Here is a 20,896-nt window from a genome sequence, read left to right on the forward strand (position 1 = left end):
AAGGGAGACAGTGGGCATGTTTCTCAAATCCTTTTCTTGTAAAGCATCTTGTAGCCAAGTACAGCTTGGCACCCACTTTGAAAAACACCCGAAAGTGTTTCAGATGGGAAAAGTAAAAAGGCAAAGGAGAATAGACCTGTGCTTCACGCAGCATGGGAAGACACACAGGAAGTGTTTGCTCTTAGCATTGACACTCGATCCTATAACCAGAACTGAATTATGCTTTAAACTCTGAAATGCTTAAAGTCTTAATTATAAAGTCACACACTGATTTTCTTTGACAGTGAATGTACTAGAAACTACCCTCAAAGTGAAGGTTAACCCCTTCAAAGTAATACCTGGGAAGGTCACATTGTATCTTATTAAGTTGTTTGAGAATTACCCTCTTTGGCATGCAGAGCAAGTTTCTGAGCTATACAAGATAGTCAGTATTGTCATTCTGTGAAAATCATCGCAATACATTTAGCAGGGAAAGGGTTAGTAAAAAGAGCTCTTACAAAACTAATAAGGAAAAAATAATACAACTAGGAAAATAGGCAATTCACAAAATAAGAATTTCAAATGGCAAATAACTATATGAAAATACATTAAAAATTAAATGCACAAAAATGAGATGCCATTGTTCATTAATAAAAATCTCAGAGATTGATAAAATCACACGTCAGTGAGTATATCAGTGATCTATTTTTACATTGCAAACCACCCCAAAACTCAGGGGCTTAAAATAATAAGCATTTACCAGCTCACAGGTTGGCTGTGTGTTCCCGCCTGAGATACGCCCAGTTCATCACGGGTCTTGGCTCGGCTTGCTCATGTATTTGTGGTCAGCTGGTAAGTTGGCTGGAGACCAGGTAGGGTAGGGTGGCCTCACCTGAGATGCCTCTGCTCTGTTCCACGTGGTCTCTCCACCCCCAGCAGGCTAGCCTGGGCTCATTCACACGGCAGTTGTGGCTAGAATCCCAAGAATGAGAGTGGAGGCTGCAAAATTCCTTGAGACCTACGCTCAGAGCTTCCCCAGGACCCCTTCTGTTAACATCCCATGCTAACTAGACAAACCAAGTCCTATAGATAGCCCAAATTCAAGGGACAGAACAAAAGACCTCTCGTTGGAAGTACGAAGTTTTGTGATGAATTTTGCAATCAAACACAGTAAGAATGAGCAAAATGGACACTCCCTTGTGCTGTTGGTGTGATCAACTGATAAAATCATTCATGGGAAGTTTGCCAAAATACAGCAAAAGATCCATATTTAAAAATGTATTCAAAGAGACTGATTTGAAAAGTGTGTAAAGAGATGTGTATAAGAATGTTCATGCATCACTGATTCTAATAGCAAAATATTTGGGAGAAGTTAACTATCCAACCAAAAGGGATTGCTTATATGGATTATAAACGATGTGCAGAATAGAGTACTATCCAGCTCACTTAAAACGATGACATAGGACCAGATTCACTGACGTGTGAAGACTCGAGAAGGAAGCAGGTGTTTACTATAATCCTGCTCTGGACTTTGAATTTCCATTTTGTATCATTCTGGATCATCCAGTTCTTGTTTTAATTCTTCTCAGGCTTGTTTGCTCAACTGGTACTTATATTTATTTTTGTTTTATTTTAAATTACTAAAATTGAATTGTCTGGCATATACTTGCATGGGTTTTAACGCATACAGAACGCATGCTCATATTCTGACTACTACAGTCAGAATACAGGGCAGTTCTGTCACCCCAAAATCCTCTTGTGCAGAATGTCAGTGGTTACATCCTCCTGTCTCTCCTAAGAGTTTCTTTGTATTGTTGAGAAGTATTCCTTGATATGGATGTACCATAGGGTGTTTATCCATTCACTCATTGAAGGACATTTAAGCTGTTTCCAGTTTGGGGTGATTATGAATAGAGCTTCTATAAACATTTGTGTATAGGTTTTTGTATGAACAAATGTAAGTGTTTATATCTCTGGGATAAATGTTCAAGAGTGCAGTGGTTGGGTCAGATGTTCAGTGTATGTTTTGTTTTATAACAACCTGACAGACTGTTTTCAGAGTTGCTGTATCACTTCACAGTCCCACCAGCGATGTCTGAGAGGTCTGATTTATCCACAACCTTGTCAACGTAGAGTATTATCACTATTTTTTATGACTTCTCTTCTAATAGGTATGATATCTCATTGTGGTTTTAATTTGCATTTTCCTAATGGCTAATCATATTGAACATCATTTGACGCGCTTATATGCCATCTGTAATCTCTTCTTTTACCCATTTTCTAATTGAAATGTCTTTGCACTTTTGTAAAAAATCACTTTGCCATATTTGTGTGGGTCTATTTCTTAACTATTTATTATGCTCCATTGATCTATATATCTGTCCCTTTGCCAGTATAACACTGTGTAATGACTGTAGCTTTATAGCACATCTTAAAATCAAATAGCTGGTTCTTCCAACTTTTTTTTTTTTTTCAAAATTGGTTTGGCCACTGTAGTTGCTGTATCTTTCCATCTAAATTTTAGAATTATCTTGCCTATATCTAACATCTATAAAATTCCTGTAAGGAGTCTGAATGAAGTTGCATTAAATCTATAGATCAATTTAGGGAGAATTGACAACAATATTGAGTCTTTCAATTCATGAGCATGGTATGTCTTCCCACTTATTCAAGTCTTCTTTAATTTGTTTGATCATAGTTTATGGTTTTCAACATACAGCTCTTGCACTTTTTTTTTAGATTTATATTTAAGTATTTCAATTTTTGGAGCTATGGGAAATATTGATTTTTAAATTCAATTTCCAATCATTTATTGTGACTATAAATAGAATAGATTTTGTATCTGACCTTGTATCCTGTGACCATGCTAAACTTACTAGTTCTAGGAGCTTTCTTTGTAGATTACTTGGTATTTTCTACACACATAGATATGTCATCTGTGAATAAGGAGAGTTTTATTTATTTCTAATCTATAGGACTTTTATTTATTTTTCTTTTTTTCTTTTCTTCTTTTCTTATTTCTTATTCTTTTTCTTGTTTTATTTCACTGGGTAGAACTTCCAGTGCAATGTTTGTTAGGAACAGTGAGAGTGGACATCCATGCCTTGTTCCAGTCATAAGGGGAAAGCATTTCATTTTTGACCATTAAATATGCTGTTAGCTGTAGATTTTTGTTAGACACTCTTTTTCAGATTAAGGAAGTTCCCTTCTATTCCTAGTTTATTGAGAAGTTTCATCATGAATAGATGTTAAATTTGTCAAATGTACTTTCTGCACCCATTGAAATGATCATGTGGTTTTTCTTCTTTGGCCTGCAAATATGGCAAATTGCATTAACTGGTTTTCAGATATTGAATGAGCTTTGCAGTGCCATGGTATTCTTTTACTATATTGCTGGATTTAATTTTCTAATATTTTTTGAGAATTTTTGTGTTCATAAGAAAGATTCATCTGTAATATTCTTTTCTTATACTGTTTTTGCCTGGTTTTGGTATCAGATTAATGCTGGCCTCATATAATGGGCAATGAAATATTTACTATTCTGTTTTCTGAAAGATCTTATTTAAAAATTGATCTTATTTCTTTTTAAACGTTTGTTAGAATTTATTGGTGAAACCAACTGGACCTGGCCTTTGTTTGTTCCTGGAAGATTTTGAACTACAATTAGTTTTCAAAATAGATGTAGAGATATTGAGGTTTTCTATTTGGGTGAGTTTTAGTAGTTTGTAGCTTTCAAGGAATTGATCCATTTCATCTAAGTTGTAGAATTATGTGCATTGGGTTGTTGGTAGTATTCCCTTATTATTCTTTTAATACATACAAGATCTGTAGTGTTCTCATCTGTTTCATTTCTGATATTGGTGTCTTAATTTCTGATTTGTGTCTTACCTCTTTTTCTTTTTGGTCAATCTGGTTACAGGCTTATCAATTTTGCTGATCTTTCCTAGGAATCAGCTTTTGGTTTCATTGATTACTTTCTCATCATTTCTTTAATTGGTTTTTTTTTTTTTTTTTTTACCACACTGTTTCTCCTCTCCTCCTGGGATCTCAGTAACATGAATGTTAGACCTTAAAGTATTATCCTACAGGTCTCTGAAGTTCAATTCATTCTGCTCTGTTTCTTATATTATCTTTCTTCAAGTTCACTGACTCTTCTGTCATCTCTATTTTTATTATTTAGCATATCCAGATAGTTTTTCAAACTGTTATATTTTTTTCCTCTAAAATTTTATGTTTCTTCTTTGTATCTTCTGATGTTTTGCTGATTCTTGGTATCTTTCCATTTATTTCAAGACTATTTGCCCTTATTTGTTAGAGCATGGTTTCCATGGCTATTTGAAAGTCTGATAATTCCAAAATCTTTATCATCCCGAGGTTAGCATCTGTTGATTATCTTTTCCTTTCAGGTAGAGATACTCCTCGTTCTTCCTACACTGTATAGTTTTGGATTGTAGCCTTTGCAATACTCTATAGATCTTCTCAGAACATGCACCCCCAGTAGCCAGTCTAGGCATTGGTCTACACCGTAGTTTAGTTCTCCAAGACTGTGGTATAATGTTTAGGATGAGATCCATGTGTGCTCAGCTCGGAGGGGACCACAAGAGTTCATCCATAACTGTATGGATTTGCTTTCTTGAGCTCCCACCCCTTCACAACCCGCTTCTCAACTCTCCAGCACAAAAGCTGGACTCTAATTTCCCCACTCTGCCAGGCACTTCTCACAACTCTGTCTACATCTAGAGACAATCAGTGGGGAACAGAGAGAGAGAAAAAACAGTGAGTATTTGCTCCCACACTCTAGGGAATCATAGCTTCCCTCGAAGACTCGAGTGCTTAAGGTTTGGGCTGACCAACAAACTCACTGCTACACCCCTACCAACAGACTTTCCTAGAGGCTGAATGGGGAGATAATAGAAAAAAGGGATGGGGGAGGTCCAACAGGGGATTTCCCCCATGCTCTCTGACTCTTAGAGGTTTCCCTTCTTACTCCACAAGCTGGAAGAAAGAGCTTCTCTTGGAGCACCATTTCCCTGTACCCACTGTGCACTTCTGGGTTTGGGGCTGCCTGTGAGTCAAGTCTAAGTAATACCATATGGGAAAGGGAATAGTAAACTCACTGAAAATTTAGTGATGCTTTAAATGCTAATCTTATTCCCTGACTTGCCTTCTATGATTTACAGAGGACTACAGAATCCTCAAATAGTTGCTCCGTGCTTTCTTTCCAAGGTTTATAGTTGTATTCACTGGAAAAGACAAGGTAGTGTTCTTATTTCATCTTGCCTGGGTTTGGAAACTGTCTGCTTGTATTTTGTTTTTCATTTCTTTAAACAAGAATTACTTGTATATTCAGAAGAAAGCTTAAAACCAATCGTGTTTTGTTGTTCAAACATCTGTCATGGGACATTGCACCCTTTGCTAGCAGCATCTGGCTGAGAATGTCACCTCCCATTCCTTTGCAGGGACACAGCTGACTGTGGAGGTCCACCCTCGAGATGCCATGCCCCAGCTGCTCAAGAAGTTCTCCTTGGCTAAACGTACGTACGTACAGGGCTGCTCGTGTGTGGAGGGCTGGAGGGAGGAGTGACAGTCACTTAATGGGCCAGAGTCCAACCTGGGCATCTTGTGGGGGCACGAGAGGAGTAACCTAGGCCTACACACTGGAAAGAGGCAGAGGCATGACAGCTTCATTCTAGGGACTCCCTTCTCCATATCTAACACCCACTGTTCTTGTGTCTGTGCACTTAGGTGTGGGTAACACAAAGCACTTCGCTAAAGATGAATTTCATCACAAGAGTGTTGTTCTTAGATACCATTTATTGTCTGCCTAAAAAGTGGCATACACAGTGGTAAGCATTTTACATTCATTAACTTTTTAACCCTTTGATAGATGCCTCACTTTTTAAATCACCAAAGTGAGACCCAGAGAGGTGAAATAACTGTGAAGGGACTAGCTAGGAAGTGGGTCAAAACCAGGTCTGACTGAGACCTGTGCTCTTAGCCACCATGTTTGGCTGCCTTCAGTGCAAGGTGCATGGGGTCAGACCCATGATGTCTTTTCCACTCCCTTCTTGGTCCTCTCTGGGCATCTGTCTACCTTATAGCTACAGGGGCCTGGGGAAATGCTGGCCAAGGAATGAAGTCTACAGAGCATCCAGAGCTCAGGTTCTCTCTGTGTCCATGCCTGAGCAAGGCAGGCCCTCCCACCTGCCTTGTCCTGTAGCCCTCAGAGGTCAGGGTCTCAGAAGGGCAGTCAGGTATAGAGCGGACAGGCTGGGTTCAGATCTCAGCTCTTACCTTGGGCAAGTAGCTTAACCTCTCTTGTGGAGTCAAATTCCTCATCTATAAGAAGAGGAAAATAATTCAGCTTCCTTCATAGGACTGTTGTGAAGTTAAATGAGACTGTCAATATAAAGCACAAGGCAGGCATAGTAAGTGCACAATAAATGCTAGCTACTATGTTGAACCCTCATTACCCTATCAAAGAATGGAGATGGAAATAAAATGTAGGTGCAAGAAACACAAGGACAACTCTTTCTCAGAGCCTCTATACATTTGCAACCTTCCATTGTTATATTTACAGCCTTTGGTGGGCTTCAAGGGCATAAAACAACCTGCCTCCTCAGCTCCCCCTGGCTCCATCAGGGACCCATATCTTCCTGACCTGGTTTCAAATCAGCAGCTCCTTTCCTGTTTCCCAGGAGTCTAATAACTATTGGTAACCATTCTGCATTAACGGGTCCTGGATTGATAGGATTTGGTTGCCCTTGAACCTTCCTGAGGAATAATTTAATAATTGCTTGACTTTTCTGGGCTTCGGCTCCATAGAAACTGCCTTTCCCCAAGGGAATTAAAAGCAAAAATGAACTATTGGGACCTTATGAAGATAAAAAGCTTCTGCACAGCAAAGGAAACAACCAACAAAACTAAAAGGCAACCAACAGAATGGGAAAAGATATTTGCAAATGATATATCGGACAAAGGGCTAGTATCCAAAATCTATAAAGAGCTCACCAAAATCCACACCCGAAAAACAAACAACCCAGTGAAGAAATGGGCAGAAGACATGAATAGACACTTCTCTAAAGAAGACATCCGGATGGCCAACAGGCACATGAAAAGATGCTCAACATCGCTCCTTATCAGGGAAATACAAATCAAAACGACACTCAGATCTACCACCTCACTCCAGTCAGAGTGGCTAAAATGAACAAATCAGGAGACTAGATGCTAGAGAGGATGTGGAGAAATGGGAACCCTCTTGCACTGTTGGTGGGAATGCAAATTGGTGCAGCCACTCTGGAAAACAGTGTGGAGGTTCCTCAGAAAATTAAAAATAGACCTACCCTATGACCCAGCAATAGCACTGCTAGGAATTTACCCAAAGGATACAGGAGTACTGATGCATAGGGGCACTTGTATTCCAATGTTTATAGCAGCACTCTCAATAATAGCCAAATTAGGGAAAGAGCCTAAATGTCCATCAACTGATGAATGGATAAAGAAATTGTGGTTTATATACACAATGGAGTACTACGTGGCAAGGAGAAAGAACGAAATATGGCCCTTTGTAGCAACGTGGATGGAACTGGACAGTGTGATGCTAAGTGAAATAAGCCATACAGAGAAAGACAGATACCATGTTTTCACTCTTATGTGGATCCTGAGAAACTTAACAGAAACCCATGGGCGAGGGGAAGGAAAAAAAAAAAAAAAAAAAGAGGTTAGAGTGGGAGAGAGCCAAAGCATAAGAGACTTTAAAAACTGAGAACAAACTGAGGGTTGATGGGGGGTGGGAGGGAGGGGAGGGTGGGTGATGGGTATCGAGAGGGCACCTTTTGGGATGAGCACTGGGTGTTGTATGGAAACCAATTTGACAATAAATTTCATATATTGGGGGGGAAAAAAAAAAAAGAAAGAAACTGCCTTTCCCTCGCCCACATTCATTTCTTCCCATGGTCAGTTCTTATGTGGCAATGAATTCACTGGTGCTGTTGGCATCTCCAGCTGTGTTCCAAGATGGCAGGGGAATCCAGAGGAAGGCAAGAGCTCTAGGCTGTAGGTGGACCCACTGAGGAACACAAAGTTTTGATGTCGGGGTAAATTCTGCCTTTGCTTACAGACTGCAGTTCTCTTTCTTGTCATTCCCTCCCTGGTTGTCAGTCCTTCCTCCACCTCAGCAGGAAGTCCAGGACAATTCCAGCAGTAATAGATGGTGGGTGAATATGGGAGCAAGAAGGCGGGGCACAGACATAGAAGAGGAGGGGTCAGAAGCCAGGACCACCACAAAAAGAATCGTCTGTGCTTGCATTTTGACTTCTCAGGTGTCTCAACTTCTGACCTTTGGGATATTGCAGGTTTGCAAGGTGATAAAAATGGAAACACAAGACCCCGGCAGCCTGGAGCAAAAGATGCCCATGGTAAGTTGCAGGTCCTTCTCCAGGGCCGTTCTGTGAGATGGTGAACTGGTTTAGCCCCATGGGCCAGTCTCCAGGCAATTGGAAATGGCTCTCTGGGTCCTATGAGAGTCTGGGGCTACCTCTGGGCTCAGGGTGGGGAGGAGTATCATGATTGATTAGCAAGGTCTGCCATGGACATAGGCAGAGTAATGAAAAGCTCACACACCATATGAGCCCAAAGCTAAAGCATAAACCCCAATAACAAGGCAGCCCATTACAGAAAACATATTAAACAGAATTAACACAGAATTCAGAACTGTGTTAACTTTAAATGGAATGCCAAACCTGTGTAAGGTAGTAGTAGAATGGGACAGAGGGTAGAACCCTGAATGGGGTGATCGATGGCCTGACTTTGAGTCCTATTTTTGTCCCTCCCTCACCTTCCTGGGGCCTCAGTTTTCTTCTCCATAGACCAGATGGCATCTAAGGTTTGGGAGAGCTTGGCACTTCTTCCCATTGTTTTGCTTTAAAGTTAGAATAATTTAGTTAATGCCACTGGTATTTTAAATGTATTTATGCAAAATCATATTTAGATCTTATATAATCTCTTCAGAAGGTAAATGTAATGAGGCATAAATCATTGTGGGTATTTTTAATGTTGAGATATTGTAAAATGGAACCAAGAAAGGGTAAAACTAGTAATAGGGTTTTCAGTCCCATTTTAGAAATGTCATCCTTCTTCTCAATGGGGGCGGGGGAGACCTCATTTGGTATAACTCTGCAGTTATACCAAGCAGAAATTTGTTAAATGTAAGTTCACTTCATATCCACTTAGGTCACCCTGCTAGCCCTTGTCAGAGAATGGCAAGAGCCAGATTCCGCAGAGGGAAAAGGCACTGAGGACCTGCTGCGGGTCCCCACCCCCTTCTGAGAGGCTGGCTGGACAAGGGCTGCGCTCAGACCACACAGGACAGGGGCTGACAGGGATCTAAGTGATGAGAGACAAGAGATCCCAGTGCCAGCACCAGAGGAGTGACCCAGAGTGGTGCTGGGCTTTCAGGGAGCCCCAGTGTAAGACTGTACAGGACACAAGGATTATGGAGGGTCCAGGAAATATCTTGGTCCTTATAAAAGAAGTAGAAAAATGAAGAAAGAAAATACTAGGTTGGTGGTGACACCACAGCCTTGGGGTAGGGTTTACATAGCCTGCCTGCCCCCCACACGGTCTGCCTCCTCTTCAGAGAGGAACAGTCCTCAGGTCCTGGATGTGTCATAGCACGGGATGTGGTGAGGACCCAGTCAGAGGCCTAGGGTCAAAGGGACCAAACCCCTCTAGGGGCTGCTGCAGAGTGTCCTCAAGAAGCAAGAAAGCAGAACAAAGTGGCCTTGGGGAACGTGCCAGACCCAGTTGGGCTGCAAAGAAAGAAGGCCTCGTTCTCAAAAGGAAGGGATGTTGGAGTGGTGGGGAAATGAGGATGGACCCACATGGCCTGCGCCTGACCGCTGACTAGAGGCTGGGATCTCCTCTGTGGCTGGAAATTGGTCAGCTCCCTAACCAGCTGCCACTGTGTCTCAGCCAATGCTGGCCCAGAGAGGATCTCGCAGGAGCTCAGGCCGGAGCTGGTGGGCCGCCCCCTCCCTACTCTCACTCTCTCGCCACATCTCTTGGGTCTGTAGCACCAAGGCCTGGGTCTCTCACAGACCTCGAGGGATGTCTGGGCAAACGCAGCTGCAGCCCCCACACCGGGCACAGACGCTTCACACCTCTACCCTTGTATTTGCCCACAGAGGACCCCCACCCTACACCCTCCCAGGGAGCAAAGCGGCACTGACCTTACAGCGTGATCCACCGTCTCGTTCACTCTCCCAGCTGCCCCATAGATGTGCACCTCATGCCTGGCGGCTGAGTCCAGCAACCCCTAGCACGGTGGAAGTCGTGAAGGTCAGGCCCCCACTAGAACCTAGGCTTCATGCAGCCCCCATCGGCTGCTTCCCCATGTCACTCTGCTCTTCCCAGGCTGGCTGCCGTGCCCTGGGGCCCCACCAGCACCCCCACAGGAGAGTGGGGTTATCACTGAGTTAGGGGATCAGTGCCCCTTTGGCCCCACCCTCCTCACCTAACCCCTGGCCTCCCACCCAGCTTGCCTGACTTGGTCAGCCTTGAATAATGGGAGGACCTTGCCGTAGGCCAGGCTCTCTTTTGGGCTGAGACAGGGATTTGCTGCCCATCCGTGGCTAGTCTGACGACTGGTGTGCCCGGCTTCCTATAAGAAAGGCTGGCACAAAGGAGTGATTCTGGGGCCCAGCCTCCCTCAGAGCCCCCCCTCCCCGCAATACCTGGGGCACCTGTTGCTACAACACACTTGGCTTTCTTGGGGTGCTCCAGTCTATGGCTGACTGTGGGCAAGGGAGGAAGCCTGTCTGAGTGCCAAACACGCCTCACCCTACAGAAGCCTACAGAGCCTGGCTCTGGCACACCCTCCTCCCATACCCAGAGTGCCCTTCACTCTGGGCGTCATAACTGGAGTACAGACCCTCCTTTCTTGAGCCTGTCAGGGGCTGGCCGCATTGCCTGGACACTTCCCACAGAGCACTCATTCCTGGAAAAGTTAGCAGAAATCTGCAGAAAACTAAACGGTGGGGAGAAGGGGACTCCATCATTAATCTGCCTGGGCACTGCTGAGTTCATTGAGGTGAAACCAGTCTCTTTACTGCTGACTTCCCAGGGTCTGCAAATAGGCTCATGTTCCCCGTGACTCTCCAGACGAACTAGAGAAGTTGCCATAGTTCACAAACCAATTTGACCAAGGAACTCCTCTAGGAGATATAGCTCTTGGGAGCAGTTTTCCAGGTTCTGGGAATCATGCTGAAGGTCAGGCAATCACAGCACTTCAAAACGACAGAGAGGCCTGGGCCGAGCAGCACTCACCAGCAGGCCTCAGTGGCTAACTGAGCTTCCCTATGTTTCCAGTTTACCCCTGGGATCGGTCCAGCCTGAAATCCATGCCCCTGGACCTGCAGGAGTTTGAGAAACTGGACACGTATGCCTCACAGGTAAGAGAGCAAGCCTCTCTGCATAAGGTGGGTCGGAGTTTCCCGAGTCAGAGTAATGAAGTCTCTGCTCAGGCCCCTCCTAAATGCATCCAGAGTCCCTTGGATAGATGGCCCAGAGTGCCTTCTCACATCACATGGATGGAGAGAAGAAGGCCGAGTCACCAGGCCCCTGCTCAGGATGGAAGACCATTCTATTCCCCCCAATGCCACCCACTGTCCTGATGCTCCCACCCCAGGCCGCACACCCCGCAGGCACCCCATTGCCAGGCCCCTCTGGCCGGCCCTATGCTGACCGCCTGCCATTGCCCATTTGGGCATTGCTGCTGCTGAGCCAGGCCACACCCGGCCCCATGAAGAAAGGTGGCAAGAGGATGAGGGAGGGCCATGGGTGCAGCTGGCCAGCACCCACTGCAACCACAGCCTTGCTCACCCCTGGAGCACACAGGCTGCCAAGCTCTCACACATCTGGGTCTAGGCTCTTCTGGGGTGGGGTTGGGAGGGGCAGCTACAAAAGCAGAAGCACTAGAGACAACTAGAGTCCTGGGAGCCAGGTGCTGCCTGATTGGAATGGCCAAGGAGCTGGACCCATTGCTGATGTCAGAAGTAAGCCATCATAGGCCAGTAAGCAGGGAGATCATCTACAGCCTAAAAAGACCCCCCTGTGGCTGGCACATAGCAGGTACTCAGGAACCTTGTTTGCTAACCAATGAGTAGATGGATAGGGGCATGGATCCAGAGTCAGGTTAGAGGCAGGGCCATCAGTGGGGAGCCATCAGCTGTCCCAGCAGGAGCAGGCGTGACCTGGATTAAGTGGGAACACTGAGAACAGAGAGGAGCAGAAAGGTCAACACTGAGCTGGGGACAGAGGGAGGACTCTATCCCAGTGTGTGCAAGGCAGTGGATGTGTGTGAGGGAGGGAGAAGGCAGGGGGCTCACAGGCTGCAGACTGGGTGACGGAGGGAGAATGGGACAGCCAGCTCCTCACTACAAGAAGCAGTCTCAGGGGATGATGAGATCGTTTAGGGGCAGTGGGCTCCAGTATCTGTGGGACAGCCAGTGGAGGTGGCTGGGTGTCCAAGCGTGGAGCTGTATCCAGCCTGGAGAGGAGGTCCGGGCCAGAAACACTGATTCAGGAACCATCAGATTTAGCTAAGAGCTGAAGCCACAGGCTGTCATCTTGGGGAGGACAGGGCAGGAGGTCCAAAGGGCCCGGAGCCACCTGAGGCCAAGGCAAGATCAAGAAGGATCAATGTTCTGGCAGGCTCAGTTGGCAGGCCAAGGAGCAAAGCGGAGGTTTGGGGGGGGTGAAGACCCCACAGGAGCCTGGCAAAGAGGGGAAGGCTAGGTGTAGGCAGTCCTGAGAAAGAGATATAGGGAGGGGTACAGACAGGAGGGGATAGGGCAGCCAGGACTGGAAGGGAGAAGGTGAGGACACAGGTGAGCAGGGGCACTGCCCGAGGAAGAGCAAGCCCCGCAAAGACAGGAGGCATGGCTGAGCAGGGGGAGGGCTCATTATGCAGAAGTCCTGCCTGGGCCTTGTCGAGTCTGAGGCCAGGCTGTCTCTGAGGAGAGAAGGGGGTGCAGTGCCAGAGTCTGAGGAGGGTGGGCTGTGTGGTAATGGCCACCCGGAGGGATGGGACAGGCTGCCGGTCCTGCTTGGAGAGCAGTGCCAGGAGCGCAGCTGAGGCCAGAGACTCAGCCACAGAGCAGTGAGTGTCCAGAGCCAGCCGGGCCCAGGTAGAGGAGACCAAAGGACCAGAAGCCACAGGGTTTTAAGTCAGGAATCAGCCAGGCTCGTGTGCAGGCCCTGCAATGTGTCCAGTGCTGTCCTTGGCCCGGGGAGAGCAACAGAGACCAGGACTGTGGAGTTGGAGCTGGACATCGAACAAAAGGAGGTGGGCAGCAGCTGGGCAGGTGGGAGGCAGAAGAGGGATCCAGAGGTCTCCTTGTCGTCAGACAGTGGATCCTGGGGTTCGGATGTGAGTGGCGAAAAGGATCCAGGCGCTCAGAGAGCTTAAGATGGGGGCTGGCAGAGGTGTGGGCAGCTATTGTAGAATTAAGCACTGGGTTGCCCCAGCTTCTCTATAAAGACTGTACATAGTCAGGGCTGCCTTTCCCACAACTCTAAACCTTGACCTAATTTGTTCTTTTTTTTTTTTTTTCAATTGTGGTAATATAATAAAATTTGCCCTTTTAATCATTTTTAAGTGTACAACTCAGCAGCATTGATTGCATTCACAGTATTGTACAACTATCACCACCATCTGTTCCCGAATCACCCAAACAAAAACTCTGTACCCATGAAGCAATCCCTCCCCATTCTCCCTCGTAACTTCTAAAGCACTTACTGTCTCTATGAACTTTTGCACTCTCTATTCCATTTAAGTGGAATCATACGTACATGTCGTTTTCAAGGCCCGTCCACACTGTAGCAGGTGTCAGAACTTCACTGCTTTTGATGGATGAATAATATTTCATGGTACAGATATATGCCACATTTGTTTACCCATTCATCTGTGATGGACACTTGGATTGTTTCTACCTTTTGTCTGTTGTGAATAATGCAGTCATGAACGGAGTTTGAACAAGTATCTGAGTATCTGTCTCCAGTTCTTTGGGGTGTATACCTCGGAGTAGAATTACTGGATCGTATGATTAATTCTGTTTAGCTTATTGAGGAACCCCCCCAAACCGTCCTCCACAGCAGCTGCACTGTTGTACATTCCCATGAGCCATGCACAAGGATTCTGATTTCTCCACATCTCGGAGATCTTTTTGATGACAACAGCCATCCTAGTGGCTGTGGTGTCCTGTGGTTGTGATCTGCATTGCCCTGGTGGCTAATGATGTGGAGCAGCTTTTCATCGGCCGTTTACGTATCTTTGGAGAAGTGTGTATTCCAGTCTACCCATTTTAAAATTAGGTTGTCTTTTTGTTGTCGAGTTGTGGAAGTTCTCTTACATATTCTGGATTCTACACCCTTATCAGATACATGATTTGCGAATACTTCCTCCCATTCTGTCAGTTGTCTTTTCACTGTCTTAATAATGTCCTTTGATGCCCACAAGATTTTTATTGTTATGAAACCCAATTAATCTATTTTTTCTTTTTTACCTTGTGTCTTTGGTATCATACCTAAGAATCTGTTGCCAAATCCAAAGTCATGATGATTTACTCCTGTGTTTACTTTTTTTAATGTTTTATTTATTTTTGAGACAGAGAGAGACAGAGCATGTGCAAGGGAGGGGCAGAGAGAGAGGGAGGCACAGAATCCAAAGCAGGCTCCAGGCTCTGAGCTGTCAGCACAGGGCCTGACATGGGGCTCGAACTCACAAACCATGAGATCATGACCCGAGCCAAAGTCGGATGCTCAACCGACTGAACCACCCAGGCGCCCGTCTCCTGTGTTTACTTCTAAGAGTTTTATCATTTAATTTCTTTTAAGTCATTGATCTTTTTTGAGTTAATTTTTATATACGGTATGAAGTAGGGAGCCAACTTCATCCTTTTGCATGTGGATATCCAGTTGTCAAGCACCATTTGTTAAGGAGACTATTCTTTCCCCACTGAATGGACTTGGCATCCTTGTCAGAAAAGTCAGTTAGCCATAGGTGTATGAATTAATTTCTAGACTTTCAATTCTATGCCATTGGCCTATATGATCCTTATGTCAGTATCACACTATTTTGATTACTGTAGTTTTGTAGTAAATTTTGAAATCCAGGAATATGAGTCCTCCAACTTTGTTTTTTTTTTTTTCAAAATTGTTTTGACTATTCTGGGTCCCTTGCAATTCCATATGAATTTGAGGATGGGCTTTTCCATTTCTGCAAAAAAGACCTTTGGAATTTTATAGGGATTGTGTTAAGTCTGCAGATTGCTTTGGGTGGTATAGATCATGAGTAGGGGCTGCTACAGCTGCCCAGATGTCTGCCCACCTGGCTGGCCTCAGGGTCTGCAGTGAAAAGATATGTAGCTGTAGGGCCAGTGACTCAGCTGGTCAGCCCTACCTGATATGTCCAGCCCCCTACCAAGGGTTGCCCTCAGCCTAGCCTTTGTGCTTCCGGCCCTTTCCTCCTCCTCTGCCTGGAAGAAAAGCAACACCAGCTGAAGGTGTCAGGGCACTGGGCTCTCACAGCCCTCATCCAGGGTCTGACATATGACATAGCATGCCCCTCCCACTCCCCAGGTGACAGTCAAGAGTGGCCTGGACGAGCTGGTGAGCGACCTACTCCAGGAGGCCCACAGTGACCTGGAGAGGGTCCGCGTGATCTGGATCTGGATCTGCCACCACATAGGTAGGCCCACCTGTGGTGCCACTGGCTCTAGGACTCCTTTGACACCACTTCCTGAAGGACCCTGTTTGCAAGGGAACCTCTCTGGGATTCCCTTGACCAGCAGTGTGTAGGGAAAGAGATGGACGGTGGAGGAGAAGGGTTCCCAGATGGCTAGGTTGAACCACCAAAGACTAATGAAGGAGGGTAAAACTCAACATGTGCTAATGGTCTCCATGAAGCATTGTTTAGTGGGGGGGGGGGGGGGGGGGTGTCCCACGTGGTCATCTGCCCACAGCCCGTGACCAGAGCTAAGGCCCCTTCACTCAGCGGCAGTATTCCCTCAGTCCTGGCTTCCCGGTACACCTGCTCCACAGACCTGAGAACCCAGGACAGAAGGTCATCTCCAAGAAGGATGGGGCAGATTCATAGCTGTTGGAGAAGTTATTGCCACACCAAAGGTTTCTTCAAGTACCAGTGCCAGGAAAAGTAGGCTCTCCTCCCCCTGCTCACTGATCTCACACAGGTGACCTCAGCCACCAGTCCTCACCCCACCTCCAGGCAAGCTCAGGGCACCTGGGCCTGTGCAGCTGTCCCCAGCTCTGCACAGGACAGCCGTGGGGGTCTGACCAGCTCAAGCCAAGCCTCACAGGTGGTTGCTAGGGGGATGCTGGATGCAGCCCCTTGCAGTCGATGGAAGAGCCAGGTGGTGGGGTGGACTTCCAGTGTTTTCCTTGTGACATAACAAGCGGGGCTCTCCTGATCTGCTGCCATTGGGTCTTTCCTTTGTCCTCCCAGAGCAGCAGTGAGGGATACAGCTTACAGCATGAACTCACTTTACACAGGTAGGATATCTTGACCATAGGGCCTGAGAGGCCATTTCCTCCCACCCCAAGCCCAGCAGCTCAGTTCAGCCTGGGTCTTGAGAGGGCAGAATCAGAAACAGAACATTAGGTAGGACTTCATTTACTGCCTGCCACCCTTACATATGTTCCCTTTGTGCCCTTAGTGGCCACAATGATTCCTGCCTCAGGGCCTCACCGCTGGCCTTAGGCTGTTAGTGAATGACAAGCTGTTTGGCGGTAGCTAGGGGTGCCCCCTGTGGGTCAGTGTGAGGCCCTGGGGGGGGGGGGGGTGGCTGCAACAGGGATAAACTGCTTGCAGACCTGCATGGTGGGGGTGGGAAGGGAGGGCAGAGCCCCCACCTCTAGTGCTATCTTGGTCTCCTTCCCTCCCAGCCTCTCCTTGGAGGCCGAAGGAACCAGTCAGCAGCCTCTTCTGCCAATGCCTTGTTCTTCCTCTCGCCACTGCACATTTCTCGCCACAGTGAGGTTTCTGAGAGTTGGCCCTGGCTGGACTTGGGTTCCCTTCAGCCCACAGCAGTTTCTCCCCGACCTGAGAGAGGCCCACCCAAATGGTGCCAAAAGCACAGCCGAGGGTGAGGGTGGGGCCGCAAGCCATGGACTCCCCGCCCCCTTCTCCTCTGCACCAACCTTGGTTGCCTCCCAGGACCTGTTTCTCACAGCCTCCTCTGCCCTCCAGAGTACGACATTGAGGCTGCCCAGGAGAAGGACCGCCAGGCCTTCAAGCCCACCGACATCCTGCGGACCCAGAAGACCAACTGTGACGGCTACGCTGGACTCTTTGAGAAGATGTGCAGGTACGAGAGGGGTCCAGCAAAAGGCAGGGAGCCCTGGGCTGACCACCCTGACCCATCCCTTCTCCCCTTCCGAAGCACCAAGCACCTTCACCCACATGCCAGGCCTGAAACCTGAGTTTGCAAACTCTGCTCTGGAATCCAAGTGAGTCCTGAAAAGGTCAATTTCTCCCTTTTTAACACCAGCATAATTGACTTTGTACCATCTGCCGGGCTTCACGATGCATTAACATAATGGCAGATGAATGCACTGAGATAATTTGGTTATAAAAGGCCCTTTTCCCACCTTCTCCGATCTCTGTTCAGCTGAAGGTTAGAAGAATGGCAGGTCCGGGAACAGGAGGACAATGGCTGCTGACGCCAAGGGGACTGTGAAAGCTGTCCTCAGGGCTGGCACAGGGGCCCTCTCTTGGGGAAAACAAAAGAGCTCCTACCTGAAAAGATCTGTCAGTTGGAGAAGCTGAATAACTAGGAAGCAGCTTTTCTCCTGGAGCCTTTGGGCTCCACTTTCATTGCTCTGGGAACACGCACCTGGTCACGCTGCCCAGGTGGGTGACAGCAGGCGAGTAGCTGGTAAGGAAACCACTTGTGTTTGGAGATACCGTTGCTGCTTCTAGGTGACCTCGAGACAGGCTCCAGGCTGGGGGAGCCCCGCCGACCCCACAGCCTCCTGTGCCCAGTCTCCAAGGTCTGCGGTGTTCCACAGGACACAATCAGTCAGCCCTGGCCTCCTCCCCAGGGAGATGGACAGGCTCTGCCCACCGTCTCCACAGGCCTCTGCGGAGAGGGGCCCCTCGGGCACCCAGATATCAGCCCACCAGGACTCAGGTGGCAATTCATCATCAAACCAAGCGCAGCAACAGACACTTAAGAGTCCACAGGTGGGCATTTGTATTCTGTCCTCGCTGCACACACAGCCCATTCCCGGCCTAGCACCCAGCTGTCGGGTTCCCACCCTGCAACATCACCACCAGGCATAGACATGTGCCTGCCCCCGTGTGGCTCCAGGCCTCCTGCCTGTTCCCCACTCTTCACTCCCCCCACCTCCAAGCCCTGCCCCTGAGACCACAGTCCCAGAGGCAGCCAGGGCAGGTCCCGGTGCAGAGGATGCAACCCCTCTGCAGCCCATCCAGTCCACCGGACCGGTCCTTCCCACCCCTCACATTTTTGCCCCCACTCCAGACCCGGACACCCTAACATGCCAGCGGGCCCCTCCAGGAACCGGGACCCTCACTGACCCTCTGCCCAGACTCCCTAGGCCCTGACTTTCCGAACAGGACTACCGACTCATGCTGTCCTGTAAAGTCCTCTAAAATCTGACCTCCGGCACCCTTCCAGCCCTGCACCTGTGACACTGCCTGCACTTCTGTGTCCTCAAGCTCGCTCTGCTCCCGTCTCTCATGCTCCTTCCAGGATGGCCCCCTCCTTTTCCCTCCCTTGATGTCATCAGCACACCTTATACACAAGCTCCCGTCTTGCCTTATGCTTCTATTTAGTAATTTTTCCAAATTAAAAAAAAAAAATACTTGTTAATGATAGATGACTTTTAAAATGCAAAGAAAAAAGAAGAAAATTCAGTTACTCTGACCATTTAGAGAGAACACTTCACATTGCCACATTCCTTTCCAGACTTTGTTCTAGCACAGATGTGTTCCCTGTGCTCATCTTTTCTTATATGTCTTATAGGTCTAATACATCTTTTATGTGTCTTTAGCTGCTCTCTATTTCTGCTTCCCCTATGAACACCCACTCAGAATCCTTCACACCGTAGGTCCTCAATGACAGGAAATGACAAGATATTCCGAGTGCAGTTGTATGAAATGGGCCTTATTCTCTTTTTAAATAATGGAATAGCCCTTAGACTGTTTTCAGCTCTATTTGTGCCTGGCATCTTTCAGAGTGTAATTTTCATCTTAGTTTGCCAACTTGAAAGCACTCAGGACTTTTAAGTCATATAGTATATCCTTCTTTATCCACCACAAGCTTTCCAGCATGGTACAGAAAGGGTGCCAGATTTAAAGCCAGAAAGACTTTTGCAGTCCTCAGTTTACCAGTCCTTAATTTCCAGTTCTGGATTTACCACTTGTTAGTTCTGTGTTTTTTGGAAAGGCACTGAACCTCTCAGAGCCTCAATTTTCTCATCTGTACATGGGGACTGTATTGCCTATTGGCAGTTCTGTAGGGCTAGATGAGAACACGCATTTTAGAGTTTGCTCACCTGACATACGGGTTGTTTTTTCAACCTTGCCTGTCTTTCTTGAGTATGGGAGTGTTGTTGCTCTGTGGAACTTTCTTACAGACACACATAGACTCAGAAAATTGACACTTGCCTTGAGTGAACCTGTCAGCTTTTTGGCCTGGTCTGGATGCTTAACAATGGCCCTATTCTGGCCTGCAGCTGCTCATTAAAACATCCCAACATTTTACAGCATTTAAAGCTAAGTTCCAGCCTGGCAGTTAGCATGTGGAAAACTCTGCACATTGCTCAGACGTTTAATCGTAGCTCACGGTTCCCTGGATCCCTTTAACTTTTGCTTTAAAGATCAGTAACCTCGGCCATGCATCACTTTCCTAATTCCCCGACCTTCCAAATAATTGCCGAAGGTTTGGTAAATTCATTAGCGGAGTCCTTAATAACAGAAGACATGTAATCCACACTTGCTGATTTATCCCGGCTCAGTTGTCAGGGTGGCCTCTTAGCAAGAGTAGTACCCACGCAGCCATCATTACTTCTGCCAGTCCATTCTGCCTCCCTGCAACAGCCTCATTAAAGACTGATTTAATAAAGTAATTTGGTGGGGAACTCAGATATTTTTGCAACATCCTTCACTTCCTCATCGTCTTTCCTGAGTAACTGATGGGAGTTGTTTTTTGGGGTTTTTTTGTTAGTGCTATCGCTTGTAACTGCTGGTCTGGTTTCTTTCTGATTTCCCATCATCCAGCATTAATGTCCTTTCTTCTGCTTCAATTCCCCACAGCCTTCATGAATTCTGCTTAACTTCCTTGCAGGGGCCAAGCTCAATTCCCCAGATTCCTGTCACCAAGTCAGCCTCCAGTACAGCCCCTCCCCTTGTTATCACGGCTCTAGCGCCACCAGCTATAGCAGATTTTCTAGAGACTTTTGGTAAAGCAAGGAGCCTATTACAATTTGAGGCTTTGATATTGTGGAGACTGATTGTCACCAATCAGATGTCAGCCTGTTTTGCATCCATCCTTCAGCTGTTCCCTGAGAACAAGAGCAGAGGCACACTTCTGCTCAGCACAATGTCCCAGACGATCCCAGCACAACACTTGGTTCCAAAGGCCCTGAAAGGCTGGGGATGGACCATCTTAGCCTCCTAGAAGAGGCAGATACCCTGCATAACGTTAAGTTATCCCCAGATCTGACTTTGTCATAAAAAGCCTCTGAAAGGGACATCTGAATTCCCTCAGCCTTATAGATACGCCAAAGGATACCATTCGCAGACATGGATGACATCACCAGAACAAACCATCCTTTAATTTTGCTCAGTGCCCCAACCATACATTTATAAATT

General features: G+C 46.9%; 2 protein-coding genes across 2 annotated transcripts in view; both read left to right on the forward strand.

Annotated features, from left to right (window-relative positions):
• AMOTL2 (angiomotin like 2) overlaps positions 1-20,896 on the forward strand; it is a 278,572-nt gene that overhangs the window by 51,514 nt on the left and 206,162 nt on the right. The window lies entirely within an intron of this gene.
• The window catches only part of KY (kyphoscoliosis peptidase), a 44,666-nt gene that overhangs the window by 12,226 nt on the left and 11,544 nt on the right, over positions 1-20,896 (forward strand). Inside the window, exons 4-8 of the mRNA XM_060638718.3 lie at positions 5,439-5,513; positions 8,334-8,396; positions 11,347-11,429; positions 15,619-15,727; positions 17,246-17,363. Of these exons, the coding sequence (XP_060494701.2) occupies positions 5,439-5,513; positions 8,334-8,396; positions 11,347-11,429; positions 15,619-15,727; positions 17,246-17,363 (448 nt within the window). The remainder of the gene's footprint in view (positions 1-5,438; positions 5,514-8,333; positions 8,397-11,346; positions 11,430-15,618; positions 15,728-17,245; positions 17,364-20,896) is intronic.

This window comes from Panthera onca, chromosome C2, assembly GCF_046562875.1.
Source record: "Panthera onca isolate mPanOnc1 chromosome C2, mPanOnc1 haplotype 2, whole genome shotgun sequence".
NCBI lineage: Eukaryota > Metazoa > Chordata > Mammalia > Carnivora > Felidae > Panthera > Panthera onca.